General features: G+C 41.0%; 2 protein-coding genes across 11 annotated transcripts; one reads left to right on the plus strand and one right to left on the minus strand.

The window, feature by feature from the left end:
* The first annotated feature begins 923 nt into the window (after positions 1-923).
* Positions 924-9,745, plus strand: NHERF4 (NHERF family PDZ scaffold protein 4). Of its 2 annotated transcripts, XM_074215242.1 has the most exons (11): positions 924-1,001; positions 1,300-1,327; positions 1,563-1,636; positions 1,923-2,131; positions 2,387-2,576; positions 2,671-2,807; positions 3,363-3,567; positions 3,889-4,085; positions 4,173-4,430; positions 4,650-4,850; positions 5,102-9,744. In XM_074215242.1, the coding sequence occupies exons 1-11, from the start codon at positions 986-988 to the stop codon at positions 5,129-5,131; spliced, it is 1,545 nt and encodes a 514-aa protein (XP_074071343.1). In that variant the 5' UTR covers positions 924-985; the 3' UTR covers positions 5,132-9,744. The 2 variants fall into 2 exon arrangements, with proteins under 2 accessions (XP_074071343.1, XP_074071342.1); XM_074215241.1 differs by lacking the exon at positions 924-1,001 and having other exon boundaries at positions 1,009-1,327; positions 5,102-9,745.
* Positions 3,953-20,818, minus strand: DRC12 (dynein regulatory complex subunit 12 homolog). 9 transcript variants are annotated; one of them, XM_074215247.1, is made up of 9 exons: positions 20,606-20,818; positions 14,654-14,721; positions 10,515-10,694; positions 9,466-9,541; positions 8,703-8,789; positions 8,148-8,267; positions 7,254-7,346; positions 6,874-7,004; positions 3,953-6,530 (listed from the first exon to the last, which is right to left on the minus strand). In XM_074215247.1, the coding sequence occupies exons 4-9, from the start codon at positions 9,530-9,532 to the stop codon at positions 6,402-6,404; spliced, it is 627 nt and encodes a 208-aa protein (XP_074071348.1). In that variant the 5' UTR covers positions 9,533-9,541; positions 10,515-10,694; positions 14,654-14,721; positions 20,606-20,818; the 3' UTR covers positions 3,953-6,401. The 9 variants fall into 9 exon arrangements, with proteins under 9 accessions (XP_074071348.1, XP_074071346.1, XP_074071351.1 ...); XM_074215245.1 differs by having other exon boundaries at positions 20,544-20,818; XM_074215250.1 differs by lacking the exon at positions 14,654-14,721.
* Positions 20,819-20,917: the final 99 nt, after the last annotated feature.

Genomic DNA, 20,917 nt, shown 5'->3' on the forward strand with positions numbered 1-20,917 from the left:
AATGATTAAGGCAGGTCAGAAAGAAATGAAGCAAAAAATGGCTTCTTTTACGTAGGCAAAAAAAAAAATCAATCTGAGAAAGGGAAAGTCTTCGAGTTTCCGTTCAAAACAGAAACAATTGCTATTTATATTCATTCTGAGCCAGTCAATGCCTAAACAATGAGCAAGTAGGGTTGGCCTGGGACCTATTGTTGGCCAATCAATGACAGCCAGAGTGATTTGGGCCTATAAACCCCAAGATATCTTGCCAAGTTTCAGTGGTCAAAATTTACATTCCTTTGGGCAGAATACTAAGAGGTAAAGGTGGGATACCCTAGTGTGGACACTAGTAGTACTATCACTAGCTGAACCCAGTATCCTCCCAGAGATGATCTGGGGATGGTTCTCAGTAAATAACCAAGTAAGCTCTACTACTGTAAGCTTCCTTCTTCAGAATTCTGGGGCAAGAAGGGGGCAGTTTCCCTTCTCTCTCTTTCTCCTACTGCTCTCTCCAACTATCTGCTCAGAGCAGAGGACCTGGCTTTCTTGGTGGAAGGGTTAACACACTTCTTTTCTTTTTCAGTTGTAAGTGGTTTCATGACCTAGAAGTCACTCAGGTATGGCTGCCAACAGGTTTTGGGAACAAAGGAGGATAATTTGGAGAAATGGTGGCCCAAGGTTTGCTGTAGGACTGGCTTTGTTCATCTCAGCTTTATCTTTAGGCTCTGAAGGATATTACTTGTACCTCTTGATTTGGAATATACAGAATGGACCGGAGGGAGACTCCGAAGCTGATTGAACAGTGGCAGTTGGGCACCTTCTAGGGAAAGTTGGGGCCTAAGAAGGGAGATAGGAGAAAGTTCTTCATTTCCCTAGAGGCAAGGTTCCCCTCTGTTAACCATTACCTCAGGCAGCAGCGTCTTGAAGGAGGCGGGACTTGGGGAAGGAAAAGGAGGGTCAGCTGTTTGTGGTGGACCTTGTCCCTACCCTGAGCACTCGGCCAGACATGGAGGCAGCAACAGGTAGAGAGCAAAATGAAGTGTCCCCTAAGGAGGGGACCTTGGTGGGGGGTCCTCTGGAGGGGAGTCTGATCAAGATGTGGATATCAAGAAGAGGGAAATATGACAGGATAAATATTTGCTCCGTTCACATTCTATGTGAATGAATACATTCTATGTATCTGTACCAGAGATTCTGGGCTTACAGGAGTTAAGGGGCAAAGGGGTAACTGGTATGGAAATGGGGTTCAGATGGTAGCATAATTCAGAATTGGTGGGGGCATGTGTGTACCTTGCCCTCACCCTATTCTTTCCCCTCTAGATCTCCAGGACACAGCCACATTATCTCTGTGAGTGCCATAAAGAGGAGAGGGGAGATATCCTCTCTACTCCTTTATGATGAGAGGGATGGAAGAAAGGAAGAGGAATAGGAGATATTGTTTCTGCTGTGTTTAGTGGGGGTAGGGATGAGGGTGGGAAAAGGAGGAAAAGATTGGTTTTAGCTTGGGGTAAGGATCTAGTAGATCCTGACTTAGGCATGATGCCCAGGATGTACTATTCTTCTTTTCACCTACCTCTTTACAGGAAGTTTAAATTTAACCCAAAGCTGGGGATTGACAATCCTGCACTCTCATTAGCTGATGACCATGACCACCTTGGTAATTTTCTCTGAACCCAAAATTCATCTACTCCCTTCAAATGGAAAATTATGCCAGCTTTCCCCTTACATACCTCCACCTCCTCCATCACCCAGTCAGTTATGGGCTCTTGCCAGTTTTTCTCCATCCTCTAAACCCTGTCACTTTTGTGGTATCAACCCAGTATGTGATTCATCTTATTCTCCACTGTTTCCCAGTTGCTTCTCTGACCTGTGCCCTAGTATCCCCTGGGAGATGGAATATTGATGTCCTCCTACTTGGAGTCTGACCTTTCCTTTTCTGACAGACTCCTGGGGCCCTCAGCGCCCTCGTTTCTGCCTGCTGAGCAAGGAGGGGGGGAAATTTGGCTTCTACCTGCATAAGGAGCTGGGCCAGGTTGGCCACATAGTTCGAAGGGTGGAACCAGGCACACCTGCTCAGCGCCAAGGACTTCAGGATGGAGACCGGATCCTGGGAGTCAATGGGGACTCTGTGGAGAATGAGGACTACTATGGGGTAAGGTTGTCTAGTAAAGGGGGAGTGCCACAGAGAGCAGACTGGTCCCTCACTAGAGTAGTAGGTATTGGTATTGAAATAACACTGAGTTTCCTCTTTTATAGGAAATGACCAGGGATAGAGAGGAGTTTGGGTGAAAACCTAGAGAGAAGTGGTAGTCTCGTGGAGAAGGGAGGCTGTTTAAATGGGAATATGCCCAGATAAGGATATCTTGAGGGGGCTTTCAGGAGTTTGTATGGTTCCCTCCCTGCCCAGGTGGTTCGTCGAATCCAAGCTAGTGGTCCCCGGGTGCTGCTGATAGTGTTGGCAGGGCCTGTGGAGGAGGTGGCTCGTGCTTGTCAGGTTGATGGATCCAATCTCTGTCCTGTCCTGGATTCTGGTGTCCGACCTCGGCTGTGCCATGTGGAAAAAGATGACGGTGGCTTTGGTTTTAGTATCACCCACGGTGTGAGCTGGTTCTGAGGATTTGACTGGGAGGAGGCAAGCAGTTAGGGAATGTCCTGGGCAGGCAGTTGTCTGAACCCTGTTCTCACTCCCAGGAGAGAGGGGCTTTTTCTGGCTGATGCTGAGTTGTGGAGGAGCAGCAGAACGGGCAGGGGTGCCCCAGGGGGCTCGGCTGCTGGAAGTCAATGGGATCAGTGTGGAAAGTTTCTCGCATAGTCAGCTTAGCAGAAAGGTACAAAACCTCTTCCCTTGCCTTTTTCCACTTCCCATCTGTACATCCAGAAGTCCTTTCTCTTTTTAGCCAGCATATCCATAGATGTAGGAGGTGGGAGGAAGGGTGAAGGATCTTGTCTGCCCATTCTCATAATAAAATAATCTCACACCTCAGGATTTTCTTTTGGTATAATTAGAAGCACAATGACTCTGAAGTCAGAGGACCTGGGTTCAGATCCTACTTCTGATGTATATTTGGCATTCACATGCAACTTTGAAAAAGTCATGATTTCCCTGGGTCTCTGTTTCCTCGTCTCTAAGATGAAGAGTTTGGACTAGACAATCTCTGAGATGTCTTCTAACTCTAGACCCCCCTGTTGAACCCGGATCCCTCCTTTGAAGGGTCATACCATGGTTCCTTCTATCCCTATCCTTCCACTGTGCCAGGGCTTCATGGTGACTCAATCACCTTCCATCTCTCTTTTTCTGCATTTGGGAGAAGATTCTGGGGAAGCATCTGCCTTGAACTGCTCTCCATTTGTTGGGTATTTATGTCTGGTCTGGGCCCCCACAGCTTCAGCAGAGCGGAGAGCAGGTAACCCTCCTGGTGGCAGGGCCAGAAGTGGAAGAACAGTGTCGCCAGCTGGGCTTACCCCTGGCTGCCCCTTTGGCTGAGGGCTGGGCACTGCCTGCCCGGCCACGCCGGCTGAATCTAGAAAAAGGACCCAAAGGCTTTGGGTTCTTGCTTCGAGAGGAGAAAGGTCCCAATGGACAGCTTGGTGAGTGGGGAACAATGGATGGTATGGAATGAGAATGGAGGGTGGGTGGAGATGCACATAAATCAATATCTATCTCCTCTAGGTATGTGGAGGGAGCCATGTTTCCTTCCCTTCCCATACCCAGGTGTTAACAAGTTCCTACTTGAGCCCAAGGACATATGTTCTTGTGTTCTCCATGTATGTACTGGCATGCCTGTCCTCCCCATATGACTCAGGAGAATATCCATTTAAGCAACAGGTTAATGTCTACCTGTCTTGGGCTGTTCATGTCTTTAACTCTGAGGGCTGAGGAAAGGAGCAATGAGTCTGTCTGTATCCCAGGGCAGTTCCTGTGGGAGGTGGACCCAGGGCTGCCTGCAGATCAAGCTGGGATGCAGGCTGGGGACAGACTGGTTGCTGTGGCTGGGGATAGTGTGGAGGGACTGGGCCATGAGGAGGTTGTGACCAGGATCCAGGCCCAGGGCTGTCATCTCTCCCTAATCGTTGTGGACCCAGATGCTGACAGCTTCTACAGTATGGTATGACCCAGCTCCTGGGGTGGGGATGGGGGAACTAGAAGGTAGAAAGAGAGTGGAACAAGAGGGTTGTTCTGTCTCTCTATTTAGGTCCGCCTGTCTCCTCTCCTCTTCTTGGAGGATGCTGGTTTCCAAGCAGATGGTCCAGCTTCTTTCCAGAAGCTTCCTTCAGGATCTCAGGTGGAGGATCAAGCATTGGCAACAAATCTGGCCTCATCAGTTTCTACTTCCCTAGTTCCTCCTGCTCTAAATAGCTTCCGTCAGTGCTTTCTGAATCCAGGGCCTAATGGTAGTTATGGTTTCCGACTCAGTTGTGGGACTGACAAGCCTGATATCATCATTTCCCAGGTGATATATCTTTGATCCATTTATTTTAGCTCTTATAACTAAATGACCCTCCACCCCAGTTTTTTCTGGAACCATGTCAAGCACAGCCCATACCTCATCTTCCATGTTAACTTGTATTCTATATGTCCATAATTACATGGTCCCTTAGGGATGCCAATTCTCCTTGTGCCCTCCCATCTCTGTATTAAATTTGACTCTGTTACTGGCCTTTATTTCCAGGTGACCCCAGGGGGCTCAGCTTTCCAAGCAGGTCTTCAAATGGGGGATGCAATTCTGGAAGTCAATGGCCAGTCTGTGAATAGGGAGAATGTTCTTGAAGTTCTGCAGCAGCTGACTGATGCTAAGCCACCCCTTCGCCTGAGACTGTCAGCCCAGGGAAGACGAGGCATTGAGGCCTGCAACTCTTTAGAGTCAAGAAAGGTGAGAATTTAGAGGTGTGGGTAGGAAGAAAGGAAAACTGAGGACTACACAGAGAGAAATGACTGCAGTATGGAGCTCCTAGTGTTAAACAGATTGACAAAATAAGAGGGCACTAAGGTTGGGGATTTGAATTGAATAATAGAGATTAAACTCTATTATTCATGGGAATTCCTACTCTGAGAGTTGTGGGGGGGAAACAAATGGCCACTGGATTCTAGGATCTTATTATCTTCTCTTATTTCCAAACCTAGGACTGGATTCTTTCCTGTGAGAGACTATAGAATACCTATCTGTTGTGACTCTGCCTGATGTTGCTTTGTCTACTATACCTCCTTGTATCAGGAATGAAAGGAAATTCCTGGACCCAGAGACTAGAGAGAGATGGAATATCCTCCTAAGACTGGCTTACTGTGATAAGTCTTTTTCCTTTCTCAGGGCTTCCCTCCCTGGGAAAGGGTGGGTGAAGTAGTTTTGCCCAATGGACAGTCACTGGGCTTGTTCTGACAATATCTTCCCATCCATATTTCCAGTCAGGAGAAATGTGCAGGAATTTGGTAGGAGGGGACCCTTAAGGTAAAGTTTGTTTGTGGGAGAGTGGGATCTCTTGTATTGTATGGGAGGGGTGGGACAAATGCTCTCCACAGATGTGAGGATGCTTAACAGTCAATTAAAGTTGGACATGAGTATCCTATTTCCTCTGTTATCTCTCCATTTTCATGAGGTCAATTCATAGAACTCTGGATCTAGGGTCAGGAGTGCCTGAGTTTAAATCTGGCCTCAGACATTCACTGTATAACCCAAGACAAGTCATTCACCCTCTATTTGCCTCAGTTTCCCCAACTGTAAAAAGGGGGTATTGATCAAATGAGATATTTGTAAAGTGACTAATAAATGCTTATTTCCTTCCTTTCCTCATGAACTGTGGGGAAAGCAAGGGACACTAGGATTCTGGGCCAATAAGTTAACTGGTCAATGTAGACTGAGAACCTATTGAAATGACCCTTTCCCACAAGCCTGGCTACCTGTGTTTGTTTTGGAGTAAAGGAAGGGAGAAGGAGGGGGAAAAGTATTTCTATGGTGCCTCTTGGGCAAGGGGCCTTGTACTAAGCACTTTATATATATTTTATTTGATCTTTGCAAACCTTTGCACCTTAGAGGTAGGTACCATTATCTTCAAATTATAGTTGAGAAAACTGAGGCAAACAGGGGTTAAACAGGGCTACACAGCTAATAAATGGCTGAAGCCTCTGACACAAATACCGAGATTCCATGGGAATCTTGGAGGGAGAGTAGGGACATTATTTCTATGGATGGGTTGGGTTTGCCAATGTTTCTTTCCCCATTACTCAATAGAGAAAGCATTAGATGTTTCTGCCTCCAGCTCAATATGTTTCTTCTAACAAGTAGAACTTCCTCCCATACCAGCTTCATCTAAAGCACACAAGGGCTCAGAAGGAGAAGGGGCCCCTGTTGCTTAGTGCTATAGCACAAAACCTTTATTGTTGGAAGCCTAGAAGGCCCTAAAGTTTATGAGATACTCTGACCCCAGTTTCAGAGATCCAGGGGGTTGAGCCCAAATTGCTGAAGCTCTTCTTTGACCTTGTCATGGAGCTGCAGAGCAGTTGCATCCCACTCAATCCTGGTTGTTGTCAGTTTGGCCAAGAGTCGATCCAGGCTGAGCTATAAAACAGGATCATCTTTTATTTGATCTCATCCCCAGAGAAGAGAATTAGTGAATGATGCCCCATGATGGAACTTCACCTTACCTACCACTGTTTTTTTAAAGCCCCTAGGGCCAGGGGTCTAAATTAATCATGCCCCCTGCCTTATGCTACTGAAAAGAAATGAAGGACTCTAGACCTCTGAAGAAATGTCTCTTCTTTGCTGCCCATCTCAAGTCAAGTTTTGTCTTTCCCAGAGAGACCTGAAGAACTAGTTAGGAACTGATTTGTGAGCCCAGGGAGGGGGTACCAAAGTTCAAGAGGAATAGGTCCAAGAACAATGCCTGCTGGATGGTACTCACATGTAGAATTTCTTCATACTTAGCCTCCATGTCTGTCACATAGGCCTGAAGTTGGGCAAGGGTCTTATCTCTCTCTGCTAATGCTTGTTCAGCCTCTCCTTTAGCAGTTTTTGCCTCTCTCTGGCATGATTCTGGGGAACCAGGAAGATTAATGAGGAATGTGAAGCTCAGTTGGATAAGTGCTACTCAGTGGCCTGTGGAAGAATTTGTCCTATTTGCACTTTTCCAAGAGACTATTGGATTTCTCTCCTAAAAGGGGACAGTCTCATTCCTTCACTCCTGTCAACTTCAGCTCTTTGGTTCAATTCTAACCTTTTCTATAAACCATTTTCAGAATACAGACTGATCAAATTATGCATCTAGGAGACAGAAATTCATACTTAGCTCTTTCTGAAGGATTTTTATTTCCTCTTCTAGTTGATGACTCTGTGTCTCAGTCTCTTTCCTCAGGGCTTGATACTGACGTCTCATCTCTTGGGGTATAAGATGGGAGGAGGAGCGGGAGGCATTCCCGGTAAGGAAGATCATAGAATTAGAATTGGAAAGGACATCATTGGCCATCAAGTCCAATCCATACCAGAACAAGAAACCTTCCTACAACATACCAATTTTTCACCTAGTTTTTTGTTTGAAGATTGCTAGGGGAGAGAAAACACTATTTTCCAAGACAGTCCATTCTACTTTTGGATGAATCTAAATTTTAGGAAGTTTTTTCCCTAATCACACTTAAATTTATTCCTTTCGAGCAAGACCATTGTTTTTAGTTCTGACCTCTGTAGCCAGGAATAAATTTAATTCCTTTTTCATGTAACAGTTCTTCAAATATTAGAAGACAATCCCTAGAAGTTTTCTTCAGGCTAAAAATTCCCAGTTCCTTAATCTGATCCTTATGGCATTATCTCAAAGTTTTCTCCTTTGTGATTGTACTCCTCTGTATACTTTCCAACTTATATTCTTATTAACATGTGGTACCCAGAAATTAACATATTTCATATGGGGGAATGATAGTATAGAAATTTGCCTTAGGAAACCCCTTTCCATGGCTTAGTGATAATGGATTTAGAAAATTCTGCTTGGAAAGTCACCAAAAAAGGTGAAAGTTTACAACAAATGGGGAACAGAAAGCCCATTCCAGTTCTACAATCACTATGGGATGCAGGGTCATGAACCCTGGGACATCACTTTTTAAGATCCCACAAGAGTCTCATAGTGGAGAAAGTTCAATGACATAATTTGTGTTACATTGTCCTATAATCTGAGGCTCCTCCTGTCACCTGCATACACAGCTTCTCCATCACCCCGAGCCTCTTCCACTTCAGCCTCCAGCTCCTGTAGCTTCTCTCGCAGTTGTTCTCTGCAGGCTATGGCCTGGCGAGTCTCATCCCGCCGAAGAGCTAGGGGTGGCACCAATGAAGTCTTTAGCCCACATGGACTATCCCATTTTCCCTGGATACCTTATCACAGGACACTCACACAGCACACTACGAGACTCTTCTTCCCACTCCTAGAGATCTCAAGTTCCTTTCTGTCCAATGTTTAAGGGTTCTCCCCAGTTCCCCCAGCCTTTGAATCTACCAATCACTGTTCTGGAACTAATTCCTTCTCTACTCTGGCTCATGGAAAATGGCATTCTCATATCTCTATAAGGATTATAATTAAAATTCTAATCTTCATTACCTAGACCTCCCACATAAACAATCTCCCTTAACTATCTATTTAGTTAGGATCTAGTTAGGGGCAAATTTGAAACAGGTACCACCTCCACTCTCTAAGGAATAAAAGAAAATATAACCAACTCCTTAGAGGTACTTTCTCCATTGTGCCCTTACCCAGATGATCACGGAGGATCTCCAGCTCCAGGGCTGTTCTCCTATGCTTGATCTCAGCTTCAGCATCTGTCCTTGGCAAGGAGGAATCTTAGGATCATAGATTTAGAGCTTAGAATGAACTTTTATTATCTGCTCCAACTCCCTAATTTTATGAAAAGGAAACTGAAATGAAGTGAATTTGCTTATGGTTACATAGCAATTCAAACAAAAACCTTTGTCTTCAGACTACCTAGTCCATGACTCCTCCTATATTACAAAATAGGAAGTGGGAGACAGTTTCATGGAAACCAGATAGCTTCTCCTTTCTCATCAACCCCAATGTTTGGAAACCTGTTTGGGGTTAAAACTAAAGGTGTCTGTTGTAGGCACAGACCAGTCTCCCTGGAGCTGGTGGTACAAGGTTGGGAGACAGTGACAATCACAAAAGTTGAATAGATCACAAATAGGCTAAGCTAACCCTGATGAGATTCTGGATCCCTGGTGATTCCAGAAAAGCCTACATTTTGTTTTCATGTAGAATCTTGGTCCCTGGGAACAGGAAAAGAGGGAGGATGGGCCATCAAATAGAGAAATCAAAACAAGTCCATCTTTCCCTATCCTTTAACCCTGCTCTTTGGGTACCATTAGTATTAATGAAGGAATCAAAGCAAGGAGAAAGAATAGCTTGAGATTGAATTCCACCATGGGGAAGGGTATCAGTACTCTAAGGAATTCTAGATGGAAGTCAAGAAAGTTTCCATTAGCCTCTCCCCACCCAACTTACCTTGATTCTTCTTTTTCTTTTTCTGTCCCCCAACTTTTGATCCCTTTCCTTTGATTTTTGGTGGCATCTTGGTGTCCTATGGGAGGAAATGAGCACATTGTAGTCAATCTCTGGTTACTAAGGAGATGCTCTCTGTACTCTCATTTCAAGGTGACTCTTTTTGGTGGAATGGGTGATCAGGTTGTTTAGCTCTCATCTTTTATGTAAAAATAAAGTAATTCCTATGGGACCTCTTTTGGAAAAAGATTCTTTTTTTTTTAAGTCTGGCTTTGCACCTGCCTCTACCCTTATTTCTCTGCCTCCTTCTCCCCACAAGTACCTTCCCAGCTGTGCCTATTCTCTCTTCTTTGTTGTGTCTCCCCAGGGAGAGCATCTTGAAAGACAGTGGGATGGCCCAATGAGCTGGAAGGAACTGGATTAGGGGAACCAATCAAGTTCTGCAATGTAGAGGTGGAGCTAGTGGCAGGAAGGTTGAATTTCTTGGCTGCCTTTCTGTCCTAGCAACCGAGAAACTTAGGAGTTTGAAGGAAGATAGACATCCCAAGTAAGATAGTTTCTATTCTCCATGTATCTTCTTTTCTTAGGGCAGCTAGGTGGTGGTGCAGTGAATATAGCACTAACCCTAGAATGGGGAGGACCTGAGTTCAAATTCAGACTCAGATACTCAATAATTACTTAGCTGTGTGAGCCTGGGTAGGTCACAACCCCACTTCCTTGCAAAAAAATTAAAAAAGGTCTTCCTTTCCTATTCTACATCCTAAAGGGGACTGGGAAAGATTGTTCGGACTTTTTTGGAGACCATCAGTTTGGAATATTAATTAAAATTTTTTAAAAGTTTTATTATGTGGATAATGACAAAAGGAATGATAACTATTTGGTATAATTCCCATAGGGAATTTTGATATCTTTTGCTTTTATATAAACTTTCTTTCTCTGATTCTGTTCACCCCCTATCCATTTAGTCATTTAAGAAGGAAAAAAAGAAAAAAAGTTCAGCAAAAGTAACCAACACCTCTAATTATATTAAAATACCATAATATGTAACATACCTACACCTCTGCAAAAAAGGTGAATTTTCTCATCTCTTCTTTTTGAGCAATTTTCAGTTCTAAAATGTTTTTATTGCAATTTTAATGCTTTCATTATTTTATTTTACTTTTCACTGATATATTTTTATTTCTATCACCTTCATCTTTCAATATATCCCTCCACTATTCAGAGAAGCAATCCTTTTAACAAAGAATAAAAAAGACAAAAAAGTATCAGTTAAACCAATTACCACATCAATTAAGTCCATCAATATAAGCTGTATTCTACAGCCATAATCCCTTGCTAAGATGGAAGTGAAATACATTTTCTCATTTCTTCTTTGGGGCCAAGTTTGATCATTATAATTTCGCTGTTAAATTTAAGTCTTTTTTTTTTGTTCTTTCACTGTTACTACTATCCTTCAGTATGGAAGAGGACCACACTGACCAAAGTGATTGGAGGTGTGAATTGTACAATTATTATCGTGAGGGAATGCTGTGCAAGGCATCCTTCTCACTTGCCCTTACCAGAATTTTCCATCCCATGGCCTGATTAATAGGAAACAGGACTATTGGAGATGGTCTGGTTGCTATGGGAGTCTCTTTACTTTAAATTGGTTTTGTTTCTTTCCATATCAGGGCATCATGGTGCATCATCAAGGCTGGACAAGCACTAGCATGTGACATTTGGTGACAGAATGACCTGATAAATCCTAACCTGTTTCTCAATGGATTAACTGACAGTACAACCTTGTCTCTCAGACCTTCCACCTTAGATCTATGAATTATTCTCAGTATGTTACAATTGGCAAGAGCTTTAACATTAGGACAATGTCAGCCATTTGTATGACTATATTGTTCTGCTGTAAGTACACTCCCTAAACCTCAATCTCATTGATGCCAACAAAAATTTGACTGCTTTCCAATGCACTGTCCCATCTCTCCAATGACCCCCCTCCAGGGCTGTCTTGCCCTTCACAAAAAAAGAGAACTTTCCCCAGGGTTCCTGCTGGCTTCTCGGAAATCAGTAGAGCTACCACACTGGATGAGTCACAGTAAATGCCCACCACTCCAGATTTAGGGATCTGAACTTTTTTTCCTTTCGATTGGTCAAATACATTCTCTGATGTCACCAATTTGGGTATTCCCTCCATCAAATTACAATCCATCTATGTTTTCTCATGTTGTGTGACTTTTATGTTCTCCCCCTAAGTTTGCTATAGGAATCCACTCGGTGTCCTAGAGACACTTTTTTTTTCTTGAGATCTTGAGGATGGATACTAGTGGTTCACTCTGATTTTCTTGTTATTGTTTAAATTTATTAACTAGTCCATCTTTTCTTCCTATCACACATTTCCTTGATGATATATTTTACTCTTGTTATTCAAAACCCCTCACTGGTTGTGTTGTAGTTCCTTCACATCCACTTCTCCTCTACACTACCCTCTGAGTGATATACATTTTTTATTAGAGTCTTGAATTCTATTTCTTACTACCATAAAGCAATACCAAAAACAAGTTAGTATTCAAAAAGATGGGTCATTGTTTCCAGGGGATATCTGGGGTCCCTAAAGGAGATCTGCAATTTCATGAAAGCAATCCAGACCACTCTTTTCACATCTTATCTTAATAATAATGGGCCTAACTCAGTGTCCATATGAATTGTCTACCCCAGATATACATTTTGTTGTTCAGTTGAGACTGACTCTTTATGACCCCATTTGGAATTTTCTTGGCAAAGATATTGGAGTGGTTTGTCATTCTTTCTCCAGCTCATTTTACAGATGGAGCAACTGAGGCAAACAGGTAAAGTGATTTGAAATAGTGATCTAAGTAGGACAGTCACCTGTCAGGTTAGTGGAGTACCATGTCATAATTCTTAAGGGAGAGGGCATGGAGGAACTTCCAGAGCATCGTTTTTGGAATGGGAGGCTAAGATAATACTTAAAATATTGAGAAGATATTTGTCTTTGATTGTGAAAACAATTATAATTTTTAACAGATCTTAATTTTTCTTCTATTTATCACCTGCATTGCATTTTTGTTCTTACATGTCCTTGAAATGAAAATTCTATTCACACTTAAAGCCTCAGCCTAAATGCTCTTTCTCCCATAAAGTATTCTTTGAATTCCTCAATGGAAAAGTGATCTTTGCTTCCTCAGAATTTCCATAGTATGTTATGTTTTATAGCACTCAGAAAAAAAGATGATGAGAGTTAGACAGGATCCTTAAAGATCTTTAATCCAACTCTCTCATTTTATGAAGAGAGGCCAGAGATGAGAAGTGACTGGTCCAGGGTCAGTCAGTGAATTAAAAGCAGCACAAGAATTAGATTCAGATTCCCCAACTCTAGATTTAGTATTCTTTTTCATTACTTTAAAGCTCAGCACATCCTATACCAATAATGTGTTGATTTCCTAGCATAGTACCTTACATATAATAAGTATCAAATATTTTTTAGATGAATGAATGAACTGATTAAGGTGTGAGAAAATCAGTTGTACTTAGAGCTGTATATAGTTTTGGTTGGCGCTCCCTCTAGTGGACTTCCTGCTTTGACCTTGATCTTAATCTCCCTTTTGGGCAATTCCCCTCTGGAGCCCATGGGAAAAGAATTGTTGGTAAAAGAATTTGGGAGAAAAAGATTACAGATTTACTGTCCCACTCTTGGCCTATAAGCTACTCCTTGCCACTCCAATCCAAAGTCCATTATCATCTCATCTCCTTGGGTAAAAGATTTGGCCAGCATTAAAAGCTGCAAAAGCTCCAATAGCCTTTTTCTGGCAGGCATTATAGGCACCGGATGAATCTGTCTCTGGATAATTCTTCCTTCCTCTCTCCACCCTCTCCCTCCAGTGCCTTTGGCCAGATGCCTAATATCAGAAATAAATCTGCAGGAACAACTATATGATCTGAAATTCACACCATACTTCCTCCGAGGAACAGGATGTGGAGATTCAGCAAAAGCCTATTCACATTTAGTGACATTTTAGGAGCACTGGTACTGTTTGTCCTAGGCCCTCTATACATTTAATAGCACTTGAAGAAGACACTAACTTTGCCCAGAATTTATAATATATGTACATAGAGGCATTATTGAATTGATATCTTAAATTTCCATAACTTTTCTCATTCCATTTCTTTATTTTTTTTCCAACTACATGTAATGGTAGTTTTCAACAATTTTTTTTTACATTTTTTTCCCTTCCTCTCTTCCTCCTACCTCCCCCTGTCAGAAAGCAATGCAATTCTCTAGTTTTTCTTCCAATAATTTCAAAACATATTAATTCATCATGCACTGTAGTGTACAATATTGTTCCAAACTATAATCCTGTCTACTATGCCCTGTACATTGCACAATTTCCTGACTGCACCTTTGCTCATGCACCTTTAACTGGATCATTGTCTCCCTATTTCTGCCTGTCATTCTTTAGTTCAGATGTTGCCTCCTGTGATCCTCCTAGCTAGAAGTTATTTCTCTCTCATCTTATCTTAGGACTTTATGCTCTACTTACATAGTCTTACATAGTTATCATATCTAATTTATGTTATATCCATCATGGTTAGTTTGATAATAGGAACCCCAAAGACTAAATGGCAAAAAGGAAATGCATGTATCAAAAAAAAATCCTTGAGCATAAATGGAGATAAGTTCCTCATGTAGTAAGAACAAAAGAAAATGGTCATCAGGGGATTCCAGTGGTACTCATGAAATGTTAGGATACCTACTTTATTGGAGGATATAGATAAATGAGTGACATAGGATGAAAGGCAAAGATGCATTTTGATCTGTATCATTGAAGGGGTTATTCACATCACTGAGAGCACAGATACATATTTATATTTGTGTATATCAGATCTCGTCCTACTATAAGATCCTTAAAGGATCTTTATCTTTGTATATTTATGTATACTTATTTAAGGGTAAAGGTATCAATTTTCAAAAAAAGGGAAGAAATCAGTCTACAAACTATAGGCCTGGGAGCTTAACTGATTCATGGGAAAATTCTAGGACAGATCATTGAAGAAATGGTTACTGTATACTTAGAAAGTATCTTTATTTTTATCCTTGTATCTCTCTAAGTGCCTATTATAGTGCCTTAAACACACACAATTTTGAATTAATGAATGAATGCAATTCATTTATCTTCCTGTATACCTGTGAGTTAAGCAGAGAATCCTGTCTTTCCACTCAATGAAAAGTCTATTTGTGTTACAGGCACTATGCTGAATATTCACAATCCAAGATTTGATGATGCAGCAAACAACATACAGACAATAGAGAAAACACTCTATTACTCTTATGGTTTACAAATTATACTATACACAAGAAAATAATTGCAGGTGAAATGAGATAGCAGAACTCATGGCAAACTAAATAATTTATGAACAGATCTAGAACCAGAACCCAGTCACGAATACTACCTTCTGTACTCCTTATCTCTTACAGAAAGACAGGAGGGAAAGCAGTTTTATCAACAGCTGTTCTTTTAACTAAGTTTAGAAAGGATGGGAAATATCATCCTTGCAAGTTTGGTATGTTCAGTCCAAAGGCCTCTGCATTAAAAATTTTGTGCTGAGCCAATTGAGAAAGCAGATCACCCTTTTGAATGTGAGAGCTAGGATCCAAACAAAAAGGAGGTAGATAAAAATTTTAAATAGCAGAATGAAAATTACATGTATAAATGCTAAAGGAATCCTGTGTATTCTAATTTGCAGCATAGAGAGGAGGAAAAGGTTTAGGATTAACTAACTGGGTTGTTATATCAGAGGTATGCATGGATCTATTATAAATGTAGTATATTAGTGGGAAAATAAAAAGACTTTGGGAGAAAGATATATTTACTTTCAGAAGAATGTCAGTAAGCTTTATTCTGATTCCAGGTCAGAGGTACATGGTTTAATTAAAAAATAAAAAAGAGAAGGGAGGCTGGTTACACATTCATTTATTCTTTTCTTCAAGAATAATATATTCTTTCACAGAATAAAACATGCTGTACTTTGTGCTACAGAAATGAGTGATTTAAGGGTAGCCAGATAGCACAGAGGATAGAGCACTGGCCCTGGAGTCAGGCAAATTCGGCCTCAGACACATAATATTTACCGAGCTGTGTGATCTTAGACAAGTCACTTAACCCCAGTGCCTTGTTAAAAAAAAGAATATATTGTTATCAATGATTTTACAATCTAATAGCCAACACACATACACAAGTATGTACAGGTGTACATATATGCATACACATACAACATTAGGGTGATAGGAACAAGATGCTATAAGTGTTCAGAGGAAGGAGTGGTTTAAAGTGTTAAGTACCATGATAGGTTAAAGTCAATGAAGCAGATACTATTAGAAGGATAAAAAAAATTTCCATAGATGTGGATAACAAATATCCAAGATAAGTAATGAGATGGAAAAGAACACTAGCTTAGGGAGTCTTAACCTCTTTTGTGTCATGGATATCTTTGATAGTCTGGTGAAGTCTATGGATTCCTTCTCATAATAATGTGTTTGATTGCATAAAGTAAAATACATATAATTATAAAAGAAATAAATTATATTGAAATGCTTTTATAAAAATATTAATAAAACAAGGTCATAGATTTCAGGTTAAGAACTTTTGACTTTGAAGCCTTTGATGACTTCAAGTCACTTGATCCAGAAGAACTACATCTTCAGGAGCTAAAAGATTAGATATGATAAGTGAGTCACTATCCAGAATGTTTAAAAGAATAGGAAAAATAAGAGAAGAGTCACAAGATTAAGTAATGATAAGTGCTGTCTCAATTTTCAAAAAAAGGGAAGAAATCAGTCTACAATTATAGGCCTGGGAGCTTAACTGATTCATGGGAAAATTCTAGGACAGATCATTGAAGAAATGGTTACTGTATCCTTAGAAAGTAAAACAGTGATTACAATGAATTTTATCAAGAACAAATCATGTCATATTATCTTTTTTTTTGACAGGATTTCTAAACTAGTAGATAAGGGGAATATTGTGAATATATTCTACTTAAATTTTAGCAAAATTTTTGATAAGTTATCTCATACTATTCTTGTGGAGAAGTTCGAAAGATATAGACTAATAAAGTTAGAGGAACTCAGAACTGTTAAATTTCAAAGTAACAGGGTGTCCTAAATGGAGAACATTATGAATCTGATATTAACCCTGTGTCCTTAAACTTATTTATCAATAACTTGGATAAAAGCAGAGATGGAATGCTCAACAAATTTTCAGATGTCACAAAGCTGGCTAACTGTTACATTGACTGCTGAAGTTAGAATACAAAAGGATATTGACAGGCAACAGCTTTGGATCTGAATCTATTAAAATGAAATCCTCCAAGAATAAATATGTGCTTGTTGATTTGGCAAGTCCAGGATGGGGGTGAGGCATGATTAGCTCCTAGAAGTTTGTTTGAAAAAGAGGACTTCTAGCTCAATATAACTTGGTAATATGGTATAGTAGTCAAAAAGCTAATGTGATTTTGGGTCACACTGCGAGAGGCTTAACTTCAATGAACAAGGAAATGATAGTCAGTTTATATTGTCCTTGTCAGACTACATTTGGAATATTATGTTAATTTCTGGGTGCTACAGTTTAAGGAAGACATTAGAATTATCCAGAGAGCAACCAGGATGGTTTTCATCATGAAGGAATTAAAAATGTTTAGTTTAGGGGCAGCTAGGTGGTGCAGTGGATAGAGCACCAGCCCTGGAGTCAGGAGAACCTGAGTCCAAATTTGACCTCAGACATTTAGTAATTACCTAGCTGTATGGTCTTGGGCATGTCACTTAACTCCATTGCCTTGCAAAAACCTAAAAAGAAACCCCAAAAACGTTTAGTTTAGAGAAGATTTAGAGGGCATATGATATGTTGTCAAATAGTGAAGGGCTATCATTTTAGAGATTAGACTTGTTCAATTTGACTCCAGAGGACAAAGCTTGGAACAATGGAGGAAAAGTGCAGAAACAAATTTAGGACTGACATCAAGAAAAACTTTCCAACAATTAGAACTGTCAAAAAGTGAGATGAACTGCCTCTGGAGGTGGTACATATTCCCTCCTTAGAAGCTTTCAAGCAGACCCAAATATTGGGTATGTTATAGTAGCGATTCCTTTTATGTCTGGGTGGGACTAGATGGCTACTAAAGTCTCTTCCATCAGTGTTTCCTGTGGAGAAGAGATGGATGGCACACAAAGGATATCATGAATAAAGTTTATAAGGCTGGAAAATTTTGAAAGTCTTCTGGGAATAGTCTGGTTCATGCTATAAAGGATATGGATACAAAGTATAGAGAAATAAAACTAGAATGCCATTAGTATCAAAGGAGGCTAGAATAGAGATAATTTCATCTTTTGTCTCTGAAAAAAGAGTTTGTGATGAGTCTAAAACCATACAACAAAGGCAAGGTTGGGCCAGAACATGGAAGGCATTGAATGCCAGATCAGCTAATCATGCCTCACCCCCATCCTGGACTTGCCAAATCAACAAGCACATATTTATTCTTGGAGGATTTCATTTTATTAGATTCAGATCCAAAGCTGTTGCCTGTCAATATCCTTTTGTATTCTAACTTCAGCAGTCAATGTTGATAAGTTGGGAAAGGGAAATATTTAAGTTTTTGAGCAGAAAAGTTATATATATATATATATATATATATATATATATATATATATATATATAGAGAGAGAGAGAGAGAGAGAGAGTCTGGCAGTAACATCATATCAAGAGGAGAAGAGACTGGAGATAGGAAGTTTTAAGAGAGTTGAGTGATAATGAAGATCTAAAATAAGATAGTGACAATTGCAACTCAAAATTCTGCTTTTTTGAGTGTCTTAGGAGACAGGCATTTTTGCTTTTGCTGGATTTTTGTTTTTTCTTTATCCCTGACTAAGCCAGAATTAATGAGAATTTTGCTTATGGGAATTGATAGTTTTTTCCATAACTGATCTCAGGAAAAGGGTTTGAATGGTAGACTCAGGATGTCAGAAAGGTGAATTCAGTTAACTAGTATTTATTAGTTGCCTATTACAGGTAGTGCTAATTGCTGAGGCTGGTTACTTGAGTTTGGTTCTGCTTATGAGGAATCATTATTCAGACTCAGGAAAGCAAGGGTGGAAATAAAATAAAAAAATTATTAAAAGAAGTTACAACACACAGGAAGGGAGAGAGAGCAAGAGATAGCTAGACAGCGAGAGAGAAACAGCCAAGCTGTGTTGGCCTGACCAATAGGTCAGAGAAGATTGACCAGGTTTTTATGTCTTGCCTCTCATCCTGAGGGCAAAAGGTGAACTCCTTTCCCCTATATTGGACCTGGAATTAGGTAGAGGTTGAAAGCCTAAGAAGATCAGGATACAAATTTTATATCAAACAATAAATCAATGGTTTATAAAGAATGGGGATCTCCACCCAATTTGAGCAGCCTTTAAGATTACAAATTTTGTTTCTGTTACAATCATAATTCTCTACTTCTAGTCAATTTACATCTCTACTCAATTTCTTTCTGCTACATTCACAATTCTTTTCATCTTTCCCTAGCATTAAGGCTACAAAGAAAGGCAAAAGATATTTCTGTCTAATAATGGAGACAAACGATATATATATATATATATATATATATATATATATATATATATATATATATATATATGTGTGTGTGTGTGTGTATATATACACACACAGGATAATTTGGAGATCAACAAAGGGAAAGCATTAGTATTAATTGAAGATTCAGGATGCCAGAGAGGTTCCTTTCTTATCTAGATGAGATAATTTTGACTTCCTTAATCATTGTAGTGGTTTGAGGCAGGAGCTTAGTGTTGGGGTCAGGGTTTTACTTCCCACAGACTTGAAAGTATAGGGTCAGGCTTCTACTTCCCACAGACTTGAAAGTGGAACTTAAAAGTTCAGTGCAAACAAGTTGTGATGATGGAAGAATTAATTCCCTTTTCAAGAACCTTCTTAACTATTTGAGAATAAGAATTATTAGTGAAGTGGTAGAATATTATCAGCTCAGGGCAACAAGGCATTTCTATAGCATAGTTGAAGGAACTGAGGATGCTTGGATTTCAGAAAACCCTGGGGATAGATATGGCTAAAACATGAAGAGGTAAGAGTGGTATACTGAATGGAGTATTGAATTTGGTATAAGAGGGTTTGGGTTTTAATTCTGGCTATGTTTTTACTACCAATATTATCTTGGGAAAAGGCATTTAACCTTTCTGAGAAATTTCTTCACCTCTTAAATGAGGATGTCAGACTACATCTCTAAGATCTCTTTCAGTACTAAATCCTATGAATTGTTGACAAGCTTTTGAAAGTAGAACAGAATTAGGTTTATTCTACCTGGCCCCAGAAATAAGATGCAATGTGTATAAACTGCATATAAACTCCAAGTATGGAAAAACAGGCTAATAATTAGGCCTTTTCAAAAGTGGAATGGGAAGATAAGAGGTAATTTTTCTTCTAGTAGAGTGCTTAGTACCGCTCTAGTCCCAGTTGGAACAGACCATCTCTTAGGTCCTTTGTTCTAAGTCTATGGGCAGGCAAAGAGCTCCAAAAGGAGAGGTTTATGACAAGAACTGCTGTTTTCAGATTATGAAGGCATGCTCTTAACATCACAAGCAACAAGTAGAGGAAGAGAATCTTGCTTAAAGCAGAAATGCAATTCCAAGAAAACGAACACAATGTCCCAAACCCAAAAGAGGAAATGGGTTGTTTTTGTGAGTGGGGGCGGGGAGCACGGAGATGGAAAGAGTTCTGCCCCTTTTTTAGGGGCTCCAAAAAGCTTGCTAGGTAAATGATTCCATCCTAGTAATATTATCAATAATAACAATAATAATAATAAAGCAATAGGGTGATGCGGTTGGTTATACTTTCTCTTTCCAACACATAAGTTTAACTCCAGACCCGAAGCTGAAAGTGTAGAAACTCCAAGCAGGGAAGTTGGGACCCCTACCTCCGAGTCTTAAGCCCATTACCCATTGAAATCATGGTAGCCTCAGCTCCCAGCTTGGCTTCTGCGCATGCTCGTCCCCGCCCACCCACCTGCAGGGTTACCGGCCCCGCCCCCAGCGGCCCAGAATGTGGGGCGTGGCCCGAAGGCGCACCCCGCCGCCAACTTCCTTCCTGCCATCCACTCCTGCTGCCTCTTCTTTCTGGTCCTCCCCCCGTTCCTGTGGGGCTAAGTGGGCCGAGGCGGGAGAGGAGCAGGCAGTGCGGGCCTCGCCAGCTCTCGCTCTCGTCTCCTCCTCCGGCCGCCGCGTCCGGCTTACGGCCCCGGCGCGCGCGCCCCCGACGCCGCCCTCCGGCCGTGCGCGCCGGAAGCCGGCTCTCCGGCGGGGGGGGAGGGGGTGCTCGCGCGCGCCGGGGCCAGGCGGCGCCTTCGCCGCGCCCTCTTTAAAGGGCCGGGCGCGCGCGCG

This window comes from Macrotis lagotis, chromosome 1 (genome assembly GCF_037893015.1).
Source record: "Macrotis lagotis isolate mMagLag1 chromosome 1, bilby.v1.9.chrom.fasta, whole genome shotgun sequence".
NCBI lineage: Eukaryota > Metazoa > Chordata > Mammalia > Peramelemorphia > Peramelidae > Macrotis > Macrotis lagotis.